This window comes from Osmerus eperlanus, chromosome 7 (genome assembly GCF_963692335.1).
Source record: "Osmerus eperlanus chromosome 7, fOsmEpe2.1, whole genome shotgun sequence".
NCBI classification, from domain to species: Eukaryota; Metazoa; Chordata; class Actinopteri; order Osmeriformes; family Osmeridae; genus Osmerus; species Osmerus eperlanus.
In genome coordinates, this window is record NC_085024.1 from 21,056,318 (window position 1) to 21,069,257 (window position 12,940).

Here is a 12,940-nt window from a genome sequence, read left to right on the forward strand (position 1 = left end):
ACTGCAAAAACAGAAGCAATGAATTGCCTGTATTGTGACATCGTGCAGTTAAGCTACAAGTTTTAAGTGCACATAACTTTTAGATACATTCTTATATTATACATTCCCCGCATATCGTTGGACGGATGAATTATAAATGCTCCTTCTATTGAAACATTGACAGTTACAATTGGTCAATGCTGCTGATTAATTGCACTATCCAAATGTATTTTCTCAAAAGCTTTAGCATTTAATACATCGTAGTGATTTATTTTATTGTGTTTAAATTAGCCCATAGGTTAAAGTGAATACATAAAAGATAGTTGTGACAACATACCTCATTGTACATTACAAATATGCATGTCTAAAAATACCACAGCTCTAATACATTGATGCATCTACAGTCATGTCATTTTATCATAGATAAATCAAAGCAAATATACGTTAGTGTGTTCTTTTTGTCATGTGAAAATGCACCGAACTCCAACCTGTACTCATGCTCTCCCGCTCTCTCTCCCTCTCTCTCTCTCACACACGCACGCACACACGCGCACACAGCTCAGACATTGCACGTTCTGTCTCCTGAATCCACCCCCTATCAGTGTGAAATCCATGTGACTGCCACACTCAACAGAGGCTCAACAACACAGGGTGGTACAAATGAGTTGCTTACCGCCACCTAGTGGTCTTGTAACAGTACTACAGGCTGTGGTTCTCCCTGTGGCATTTCCCAGGCTACAACTGACATCTACTGTAACCTATCAATGACATGGATGAATACAGGTGTACTAAGATGAAATTTTATTGGTATATTCTTTACATCCGGAAATCCATTAGGTCAACAGCGCTTACGAACTATAACTGTGAAACAAGCTACAGTTAAAAGCCTGTGAAACTGTGATACTGACTTTGGTAACAGTAACATTTTACTCATCAATATCTACGTTTAAGTTACAAAGACACATCCTGCTCTAAAAACTAACATTAATCAAAATGATAAATGGAGAAAAAAACTAAAAGGAGAACACATAAGGTTTATCCAATGCTGAAATATAATCAACAACTACTTTTAATAAGTAAATAAAGTGATAGAAATGTACTTGGAACTATTATTTTTCTTTTTTTCTTCAGAAGAAAAAAACAAAACAAGGCATGACAGGGGTATGAACATGATTGCAACTCAGCCAAAACATAGAAGGACTAAATATGGGATTGGCAGGTTGACCGATTAGGTTATACGCACACACACGCACACACACATTAATCGATATATAATCATAACCTTTTGCTACAATGACCCTCCCAGTCTTCAACCCAGTATAAAGCACTAATAATAAAAGCTTATAGGACTTTGTGAGAAAGAAATAAACTGTGATGAAAACACAATATGTTACAGTACACTTGTTTCAACCTGTCTTCAAATCCAACCTCCTGGTATAAAAAAGCTATGTTTTTGAAACGGAAATTAACTGGACATGATAAGCAAGGCATTGTCAATTTGTTTTGGCAGGAAGTAAATCTCCTTGTAACATCTTTTGAATTATGTTCTTCTCAAGCTTACATTTCATAACGTGATTTAATCACAGGGGAAATTTAAGCGATCTTTTAACTTAAATTCAAAGCATGACCTTTTGGGATATACTGAATAAACCATCACATAGCAGTGAATTCACAATCTCGGAGACAAACTTACCAGAGAACACACATGCAGCGAACTGACTCTACCAACCAAAGTCCCCGCCCCCCTCTCCCTACTCCTAATAAATGCACTTTTTTTTTTTTACATTTAAAAAATCCCCAAAAGGGCTCTACATGAACACACACAAGACAGAGTATACAGCAGAGACAAATATCATACAGCGAAGGGTGTAGCAGGGGTCCTAGTGAACGGGCAGGGTAAGAGATTCTTAAGCAGGTCAAATCACCTAAACTTGTCTAATAACTGCACAGTGTCAGCCAAGCGTAGTGTCAATGCACTTAAGGGTTAATGATCCTATGGAAACAGTCATGTCTTCACAACATCCTCCAATATAGTTAGGAAGAATTTCAGGTAAGGTTGATCTACAGTAGTTCTAAAAGTCAATTTTGAGTAAATGAGGTCCAAACCTAAATGATCGCGTGTACTAAAGGCATTTGTAGTCCCTCTTTAACCCCAATAAACCAAGACCATCATTCACTCCATTTATTAACGGAATATTCCTCTTAAATGCCACCATATAAGATGTCAAAAGAAGAAAAGAAAAAAGGCTTAGTATCTGTAGTCTCCCTGCATGGACGACACCTCCTCTTGAACCTCGCTGTTCTTCCTCTCCCACGCTCTCTTGGATAACTTCAGACTGATAGCGCCCCCTCGTGGCAATCCCTTGGCCCTGCGGCGGCAGGACACCTTGTGCCTGCGGAGGAGTGTGGCGTTCCAGAAGCAAGCAGAGCAGCGACGGCAAGAGAAGGAGCCCTCGGCTCGATGGGAGGCCCGATGGATGAAGGCCGACAGGGGCCTGCGGGACTGCTTCCCACACACAGGACACCTCAGTCGCTCCTGGGGTGCCAGCACTCTTGGTGGGTGGTTTGCCGCCCTGTGGGCAAGCAGACTTGCCTGGCGGGCAAACTTGGCATTGGGACAGAAGGGGCAAGCGAAACATTTGACGGGGACTTTGAGAGACGACAGCATCTGTATCTTCATACCTCGGGTTGTGACGAGCTCGTAACCCCCCCCTCCCTCTTCCCCCCCACGTCTAATCTTCAAGAGGAGAGAGGCTTGTTTTTTGTTTCTAAACTGCCGTTGCAAATGAGATCTCTTTCTCTTCTCTTTTTTCCCTTCAGCTCTGACTAAACCTGAGGACTCATCCCATCTGCCCTCCCTCCCATCTCTCCCCTCTGACTTTTTTTTCTTCTTCTTGTGCCTCCTTACTTCGTTTTGTGATTGGATGCCCTGGTGGCTGTGGTGACAAGACTGAGGGTCTGATTGGTGGTGGAGATGGTGGTGTGAATGATGGTGATGATGAAGGTGATGATGTTCAGTGGATGGCAGCTCGGTGAGGGGCTGGAATGGAGCTGTGGTGTGCAGGGTGTGACTGCTGGGTCCTGCTGGGTAAATGTGCTCCCCTTTCACGCCTGCTGGGGAATGCTGGTGATGGGGGGGCATTATTGTGGAGTTTGGGGGCAGAGGCTGGGAGTAAGGAGGGACGTTGGAGGTGGAGGAATGAGCTGCAGCCGCATCGTAGAACAGGGGGGAGTAGCCAGCTGGCGGCTGAGGCTGGGGGTGACCGTGGGTGACGACGCTGTGACTCTGCTGTCCTCCGTGGCCCTCGGTGGAAGGAGCCATCTGCAGCAGAGCGTTAGTGGCAGCTTCACTTTCTGAACCAGACCCTCCGACGCCGACGCCGCCACCACCACCACCAACGCTATTCCCCCCACTGCCAACCTCCTGCGCGCCGGACTGGACAGAGCGTGTCAGCCCGTGCTGAGAGAGCCGGTGTCGAGTGAGGCTGTTGGAGTAGGCAAACGCCTTCCCACACACCTCACAGCAGAACAGCTTCTCTCCTCCGCTCTCATGGACCGTCTGGTGATGGGCGGTCAGGTGGAAGTGATGGCGGAAAGACTTCCAGCATATCGCGCAGGTGTAGAGCCTGGGTGGGGGCTGGGTGTTGGAGCCTTGAGGCTTGACATCCTGGGGATATGAGTAATAGGAGGATGTGTTACCTTGGTTCTGATTCCTGTCTTGGCTCATGCCACATGCAGGATTTGTGTTAAAGCTGTTAAGGTTCTCCCCACCTGGTGTAGTGGGTACCTCCTCCAGTTCCCCCTTCTGGTGAAGCTTCCCATGCCTCTTGAGACTCTGCGAGTAGCCGAATTCTTTCCCACAAAGGCTGCACTTGTAGTTCTTGGCTCCGGAGTGGACAGTTTGATGCTTGCTGAGATGGAAGGCCTCTCTGAAGTACTTCCCGCAGACGGTGCAGTGATGGGGCTTCTCCCCCGTGTGGATGCGGTCGTGTCGGCGGAGGGTTTCGCGGCGTGCGAACCCTCGGCCGCAGACACTGCACAGATACGGGCGTGGGATGCCGCCAGGCCCCGGGGCTCTGGGGGTGTACTGTCTCCGCTTGGGGGGCAGTCCATCAGTACCTGGCTCTTTCTTGGCCCTGGGCTTTCTGGGTCGTTTTGGTTTGACAGCAGGGTTTTGTGGATTATTACCTTGGTTATGGGTCATGTTACCACTCATTCCCTCCTGATTCCCCCCTCCCCTATAGTTCTTATCCATTCCGGAAGTGGAGGAGGGGGACCCCAGGGGGCCGAGGCCCAGCCCCCCCAGTAAGCCCCCGATGATATCCCTTCTATCGTCCCCACGGTTCCCACTGTTGTTGAGATCACAGTTGGCCGCAGCTGCTGCTATGGCGGAGATGGCATTGTTGACAGAGCTAGTGACGTCGTCCTCCGAGTCGTCGAGGAGGGAGGACAGGGGCAGATGGGGCTGCTGCTGTTGCTGCTGATGGTGGTGTGGTTGGTTTTGATTCTGAGGGTGAGGGTGCAGCGTAGGGGCCAATGGCGCCTTCCTCAGCGCCGGGCCCGCCATCCCACTCCCACAAGGGGATTCTCCAGAGTAACATGGAGATGGGTTACCTTGAGAGCGGTGGTCGTCATGGTAGCCTGTGTAACGATTCCGAGAGTAGTCAGTAGGGTATTTACCATCTGCTCTGTCTCTGCTGTTAGCATTCCCTCCCCTTCCCGACTGATAAAGACCATCACACCCCAAGCCTGACTTCTGCTCCCCCTCGCCCACCATAATCACACCCTCCTCTTCCTCAGTTTTCCCATAAATCACACCCCTACCACTCTGGTAACCCCCAACTCCTCCGCTCCCTCCTCCGCCCTCTTCCCCCAGCCTGCCCTCCCCATCAGCCCCCGTCTTCATGTCCCGTGGTTTTGGTCCCCTACCTGGCTTGCCGCATGTCCCAGAGGCGGCATGGTTGAGAAGGGATGTGCTCTCACGGAAGCAGCGGCCGCAGGCTGGGCATCGGAAGGGCTTCTCCTCATGAATCTTCTCGTGGCGTGTGAGTGACTCTCTGCGGTTGAACGCCCGGGAACAGATGGAACAGCCATACGGTCGAGCTTCAGAATGGATGACGCCATGTTGGAGGAGGTGCCCTTTTTTCTTGAAGCCTTTTCCACAATCGGAGCAGTGGAAGGTCTTGTCAGGGCTGGGGCAGGAGGATGATGCTTGGGCTGAATTGGAAGAGGACTGAGAGTTATCCTGGGTGGAATGGGGGAGGCTTGGGTCAGATTGGGTTTTGATATGAGTTGGGTTTGGGGCAATGTTGGCGTTATTGCTAGTACCTGCTGCAGTTGACTCATGCATACGCAGATGCCTGCGAAGGCTGGAGAGGTGAGTGAACGTTTTCCCACACTCTCCACAGTGATAGAGGGCCTCTGGATCAGGCTGTGAGGACGCAGGTGGCATTGTGCCCTGGTTATCAGGTTTAGAAAGGTGAGCACCGTTAGTTACTAACACCGAGGCTGCAGCTGAGGCGGGGGCAGAGGAGGAAGATGACGACACAACTGATGAGGATGAAGAAGATGAGGAGTTGAGGAGGGAAGATGGGTCACCCCCCATACCCGTCATGACAACCCCACTGCCTATCATCCCTTGGGACTGATCGTGGCTAAGCCCTCCTGCGCTACTGCTAGCGTTGGCGTTGCCGCTATGGCTGCTGTGACCATGGCTGCTGCTGCTGTTATTGCCACTGTCAGATTTCCTCTGAGGCAGATAGCCAGCCATCGCTTTCTTCCTCCTACTACTACTGCTTCCTCCTCCGCTGCTGTCCCCTTTGCCGTCATCCTTGGACAGGGACAGATGCAGCGGCAGAGGGAGGGGCAGACCTGTTTCCTGTTGCATCAAAGAAGCTATCTGATTGGACGACAGTACGGGGATTCCCTGGAAGTCAAAGCCACCCAAAGAGGGTTGTGAGCCAGGGTGGAGGGGGTGGTGAGGGTGAGAGTGGGAGTGTGGGTGAGATAGGGTGTGGGGTGGTAACTGCTGTTGCTGTGGGGGCTGCTGTTGCTGCTGAGGCGTGGAGTGGCCATGCGAGTGAGAGGAATGCAAAGCGGGAGGGGGAGCAAGGCCCGAGCTAGACTCCCCACCTGCCTGACCTAAACCAATCCCCAGGTGGTTGTGGGTTCCCTGCTGTACAAGGAACTGCTCTAAGCTAGAATTAGCAGGCACCCCAGAGAGGAAGTACTGATTAGCAGCTAGCATGCAGCTGAACTGCTGGTGAAGGCTTCGCGCATCAGACTGGGCTCCGACCAGCTGGTGTCCCAGGGAGGTGACTGCACTGCTCGGAGGGTTATTAGAGGCTGCCACGGAGCTGGAGGGGGAAGGGGAAGAAGAGGAAGGACCAGGGGAGGCTTGTGGGACAGAAAGGCCAGGATGCAGAGGTGGGGGCGGAGGGGGGGCAGACGTGACGAGTCCTCCCAGCCCTCCGGCACTCCCCCCACTGCTGCTCCCTCCGGCAAAGTGCTCGAATCGTCCGACCCCCGGGTGCAGCTGCTCCTGTGCAAGGGCAGCGTCACTGGGGTGGAAGGAGCGAAGGAATTGTGGGTAGCCTGGAACGTGGCTTGAGCTGCTGCTGCTGCTCATCTTACTGGACTTGGAGCGCGAGCTCTGAGAAGAGGAGGGCTGTTGCTGGAGGGGTGGGGGAGGGGGGGCACTCATCTTGGCAAAAATGGAGGCGGAATCTGAAAAGGCGTTGCTTCTCGACCCCTGGAGGGGCCCCAGGCCGAGCCCAGAGAGGAGGGCTCCGGAGGACTCAGCCTGCTGCTGTTGCTGCTGTTGTAGCTGGTGCTGGTGAAGCTGCACTTGCTGCTGATGCTGTAACTGACGCTCTAAACCGAGGCCTTTGAACTGATGGGCCTGGTGTCCACTTAACATCTCTATAATGTCTAGATTGTATTTTCCGAATTGGAACATCTCCCACTCGCTGGCACACGGGGGTGCTGGTGCCACACCTCCGGCGCCAGGGGCGGCGACAATGATCCCGCCGCTGCTGACGGACGCGCTTCGGCCGAGAGAGGAAGTGATGCCGCCGCTTCCTCTGGAGCCGCCGGAGTCGCCTCGACCCGAATCCGAACTTCTCCCGATAACGCTGCTGTTGGTCCCCCCAGATCGTGCGCTTCTGCTGCTGCTGCTGCTTCCTCCCGACCGCCCACTGCCCCCACTCTCCATCCAAGAGGAGAGGGGGCAAGTGTATGAGAAAATGTGTGTTTTTTCAAAATAAAAGTCCCTCTTCTGGAGGCCAACCGCCCCCTCCGAGTTCTTTTCAATAGGGATAAAAAACGTCCTGTTTCATCGTTATGTTCGTTGCTTGGTGCCTGTTGGTATCAAATATTAGTCGTTCACACTAAATAACAGTCTTTCATAGTCTGGTGGGGTAGTAAAGGGAAGGTTTAGGCTGCTTTGTAGTGTTCGGTTATGTTGGTGGTTTATGGCACAAAATATCTTTATTTGGTCGCCCCTCAGCTAACAGTTCTGTTGTCTTTACCAGGTGGTTCGTTCTCATCCATTTCTTCTCATCCTTCCAAGGAAACTTCCACCACTCAGTTCTATGAAGAAAATATACTGTCGCCCTCTAACTGAAAAAATCAAAAACAAACAAGGTTAGGTGACATTTGAATCAAATTTACATTTCATGTAAAACTGAGAATTACATTTTCTGATGGTGGGCCAGTTTGTGCAAGATTATTTCATATGGTTGCCTTACCAACCACAGTTGGGGAATTATGTTGGCTGCATGAATAAAATATTTGATTAAAGAGGAGGCATGTAGGCATTCTATTTCTAATAATAAACAGCACTTTATTTGTCCCTCTCTACTTTAAAATAAAATAATGTAAGATGATAAAATGTAAGACTACAAATATATTCATAGAATACTATCAAATATCGATACTTAATGACTTGCCGTAATTTTGTCAAAAACTATTCAAAGTATTTCAAACTGTCCTTGCGTGATGAAGAGCGGCTCCACAGCTGAATTATTATTGAGAAACATTGAATTACAAGAGTCTTCACTTTCAGTTAGGACTTAACAAGATACCAAAAGTTGGGTGAGGCAGATTAGTCACAGACATCAGGAAGTCAAAGTATGCAGGAGATGCTTGGCCAAGTACCAAACATTAATATTTAATAGTAAATGTACTCAGGCTACGCATACCACGCAAATTAAATATATCTGCACTTTAGTTTAAATACATATTTAAAAAAACCTGTTGTCACTCAATTTTTACTTTTAATTCTGTTTTTATTTCAGGTTGTAATGTTGAATTTTTTAATGTGTTGTCCATGTAGATTTTTGATATCCACTGTATCAACATAGGTAGGTTCTGACAGTGAGTTGGCAATAACGATTGCAGAAAGTGTTTGTTATTAATCATCAACAAACACGTGGAAATGTACCTTCTAATGAACACACAGGCTATCTACAATATTTGTGGCATGAAAACTGCGGCAGCAGATCTTCAATCTATAAATCAACATTGAGAATAAGTGTACGTACAATCCATGAATTTAGTCATTAACCTATTATTTAATTATAGCTACTATTATAACTTCAAACACACTCCAACACACTTCATGTACAAAAAACACGCTAAAATAAGTCATTATCTGCGAGCCTTAATTATCGAGATATTAATGATCTCACCTTTTTTGACAGATGTCAATCAGTCACAATGGGCTGGGGATTCTCCTGCAAGTGGAGGAGGGAGATAAATCTAGTTTCACAATCGCATTTTTGGATTGCCTCTCACATTAATGTAGTCGGCCAATCCTGTAAAGAGGACATACATTCTGAATCAGCAATTGCAAATATCTTCCGAACAACAACAACAACACGAGAACTATTTGCTTCAAGCTACAATAATAGCAATGGCTAACGGTTTTAGAAAAGACGCACTTGCATGTAAAACTTGACAGCTTACAGAATCACATTCTGCAGTTTGTACGTTGTGTTAACGTTTGATAGCATGCTACATCTCAAGAGCGTGCAGGATTTGGCACAAGTTCCGTCATACAAGGGTTACATTAATTGCTACATATGCATTATATATATGCCTGAAAAGCTTGTCTGCGAATAATACATCAGACAGATTTATTTTTACCTAAACGTCCAGTTCGAGATCACAGCCAGATGGATGGGGCCTGTCACGCCTTCCAACCATCTAGCCAGCTACCATTCGCTTCCATTTCTGCGTGCTGTTTTCCACTCGTTAGCCGGAGCCATTTTCACTGATGCTGAGCAGAGTGAACGCTGGCACCATTCTCCCCCGAAATTAGGAGTATTTTAGGCTGCAGTCGTTTCCTAGCCATTTGACAGAAACAATCCTATTTTACAGTGGTGAGTTGGTTATGTTTTTGCCGGCTAAAATGTTTTGGACGGTCCGTGATAATTTTGGGGTAAAAGTGAGTGACGTGTGCTCACTTAACATAGGTCCTTTCCGGCCATGGATATATTTCCGGGTAGCGCAAACTGCTGTACTCGATGTGGAGCTAGCTTACCAAGCTAGTTAGCCCTCTTGCTGGGTTGATAAAATACGTGTACATGTAATATTTTGTACAAAAGTTGTCGATCGTCAACCCGGTTTATATCCGATTATCAGTTCCATGTTATGAAAATTTTTCCGGAAAGGGCTACGACTCTCTTTGAGTTTGAGGCCATTTTACTGGCTAAAGCTACGGCAGCTGGGCAAACCATACCAACCCAGTTATTAAAATGGCTGCCATGTGTTCGGCGTTCTAGATGTACAAATAGACACATTTAGGCTACTCCTCGAAGGAGTCATGACAGTTGTTTGTGAATGCCAGTTTCGTAAAAAATAAATAAAAAACAACATGAACGGTAAATCTATCGTAATGTCAGTAACCTGTTGAATCTTATGCGATAATAGTTTAACAGTTCACTCACAAGGCAGTTAACCATTAAATGTCTAATGTGGTTCCATGACAATAGCAATTATTTTAAACCTTAAGAGCATGAAGTTGGCCGTGAGGAAATAGCTACCAATAGGCATTGTAGGGTCATTTATATTAGCTGAATTGGTACAATAAGTAAACTTGAAAAAATGGACACACCCACCTGTTCAGTGGGCAGTTGACCTCGCAGAAGGGCCAAGATAACCACTTGGCTATGCGTGCATGACCTTTTTTGTCTTCTTTTTTTGTTTGTGAAATGTTCATGAAGACACAATATTTCTCATCTGTATGCAACAATAAACAACCCCAAACCATCATTTGCTCTCAAATCCTTGAGTTAATAATGAATCTAAGTCAGGACATCTTTTCCACCAACTTTATTTTACAAATGTTGTCTGTTCGCTGTCTTATCTAAGGGGAACTATATGCAGTGGATAAAAAGACTACTTAGATGTTTAATAGCATGAAAACAAATCCATGAATTTAATTGTAATTCCTTTCAATCAGATACAAATATACTGTATTGTAGCCATCTTCCTCCATGTTTAAAGGAATTAATTATGGTAATTATATATACACCGTTTTTGATAAGCAGCAATGTTACTTACCAACTATGTTATTTATCGTTACTGCAAAAAGAAATGTCCCTGTTGCCACATAATAGGCTATATCATCAGAAAGACAGAACATGTTATGAGTTTGGCACTGTACATTTCATAAAATACTCACATATAATTTGTTGAAGCCTCAAATTAACGTCATAGAAGAGAGCCACCCATTAAAATATTCTGATTGTACTAGCTATACAAAATACAATACTTACACAAATCAGGTTTAGTTTATAAAATAATGTCAGTAATGACTGTAATGATGGATGTGGCTTGTGGAGAGTACAGACATTGCTACAAACCTTTTGTGACTATAAAAAAAAAAAGAAATCTAGTAATAATAAGTCAGCTGGCCCCAATTCCCTGAAAAATACACTGTGACTCCAAACATTCAGTTTACAGTTACCCCTTATACCTACCTGTGTTAAAGACATTCATATAAACGCGCACACAGTTACATTATGGTATTATGTGTAGTTACTCTACTGGGTCAGGCTGTGGTATAATATAAACTGCTCTGGTGTCATAAACATTATTTGGGGCAGGCCCTGAAAATATCCCCCTTTACCCTGTCCATATTCCCCTTATCCACTCCTTCTGGAGGGATCAAGATAATCTTAGAAGAACCATCGCTGTAGTTTAAGCAATAATATCAGATTGTCAAGGGGACATTTAGGCACACATGATATAGGGTTGGAATTGGGCCATTTTCGATCACTAATCATCAATTCAGGCACATTTCTAATTACAGGAAGTTGACATGCATCTATATTCTGACAGTTTTTTGTTGTCCACCATTTTATGTCCTAATGAAACAAAAACTCATGATAGATTAAGCATTTAAAAACAATAAACACTTAAAATCCCACCAAGAAAATTAACATCTACATCATAACCATAAGATAATTATTAATAATATCAACACTTATAATAATCATTAATCATAACACTTGCCAAATCATGACAATAACCAACACAGATTAAGCATTGTGTATAGGAAGATTGTCCAAAACATTTGTATTTATCAACATGTCACTCATCTCTAACCTTGCAAACTGAACATGATCAAATCCTTATTCTTCTCCCACAATGCTAGACTTTCTCAAAGGTTGATCTAGCACACACCATGAATGAGTGTCCGTTTGTACAGAATGTAAACCTTGAAGATATGATACAGAAGAGAGTTCTCTGGAAGTGGTGCAAAATTCAGGGAATAGAGTTGTGCAAAAAAGTTTGTTTCAGTATTTCTCGCTGAACTGTGCTTTAACTGCTTTTTTTTAACATGTCAAACGCTTGGTATCTATAGCACGTTAAATACAGTGACAATATCAACACAAAAATCAAGAGAAACTGTTAAGATATTGTATTATATGAACCACAGATGTTACATACTGTATAGGATAGGATAGCCCTTAGTATTGATAAGCATTATTATTTATGATATTTTCATCCATAGAAAATGGCTGAAGTGCGTTGCTATGATACAGCAAGGTCTTCCTCACAGGACGTTTGTCCAACCCAGCACATCATGTTACCGCTGACCACCACAGTGGATGGCTCTTGACCATGTGAACCACCCTCACGGAGTGGGTCATTTCCCTGGTGCAGTCCAACACTTGGATACACACACTTTGGCTTGCTCTGAAGCCAATCATTTGTATTATCGTTAGAAAATGTCATTGGCTTGTGTCAGTTTTTCTGGAATAAAACGGTGATTGTCGGACTAAGTTTTCTCAGTGGTATTTTCTTTGAAGGTCCATTGATGGCTTTGAGGGACAGCAAGTGCAACTTGTGCATCGTGATCTATTAATTTGTGCTCAATGAAAAAGAAATGTGTTTTTACAATAAAGTCCTGATTTTCAGTTGGGGTAGGAGAGCTTGAGGAAGAAATTGCCCTTTGGCACAAATCTAAGATCAGCTTTCCCTCACAAACCCATAGTGGTCATAGACAGTCTAGAGGCAACTCCCCCCCCCCCCCCCGCCCCCTCCTTCCAAAGGATGTGAGGACATAGGGACAGCTTAGCATCCTGAGCAGATGATTGGCTGTTGGGGTTCCTCTGAGAATGAGCTTCACCTGGTGATGGTGTCAGGCTTGTTAAAGCCCTGTCGTCAGAGAACGAAACTCTCTGAGCAGCGCCCACCTCCTAGAGTGTTCATTCATTCTTTTCACTTGGTAGGAAGTGCCAAACAGCAGCTTTGCTTTCCTGTGTCAGGATGAGGCTGGTTTAGATGCCACCCTGTGTGTCACCCTGCCTCGATCAGCCTGCCTCCATGCCATCTCAGCTGCATCATTAAGCCCTCCATGGGGGGGAAGGGGGGGGGGGGGTGTCTGTGCTGTGAATCGTCATTGGCAATGATTTAGGTAGACGTTTGAAAATGTGGAGGGTCCAATGCT

At 45.9% G+C, this 12,940-nt stretch overlaps 1 protein-coding gene across 3 annotated transcripts; it reads right to left on the reverse strand.

Annotated features, from left to right (window-relative positions):
• Positions 1-765: 765 nt before the first annotated feature.
• si:dkeyp-69b9.6 (uncharacterized) lies at positions 766-9,731 on the reverse strand. 3 transcript variants are annotated; one of them, XM_062465755.1, is made up of 5 exons: positions 9,127-9,731; positions 8,670-8,795; positions 8,423-8,489; positions 4,909-7,599; positions 766-4,620 (listed from the first exon to the last, which is right to left on the reverse strand). In XM_062465755.1, the coding sequence occupies exons 4-5, from the start codon at positions 7,190-7,192 to the stop codon at positions 2,228-2,230; spliced, it is 4,677 nt and encodes a 1,558-aa protein (XP_062321739.1). In that variant the 5' UTR covers positions 7,193-7,599; positions 8,423-8,489; positions 8,670-8,795; positions 9,127-9,731; the 3' UTR covers positions 766-2,227. The 3 variants fall into 3 exon arrangements, with proteins under 3 accessions (XP_062321739.1, XP_062321740.1, XP_062321738.1); XM_062465756.1 differs by lacking the exon at positions 8,423-8,489 and having other exon boundaries at positions 4,909-5,196; positions 5,308-7,599; positions 9,127-9,729; XM_062465754.1 differs by lacking the exon at positions 8,423-8,489 and having other exon boundaries at positions 9,127-9,730.
• Positions 9,732-12,940: the final 3,209 nt, after the last annotated feature.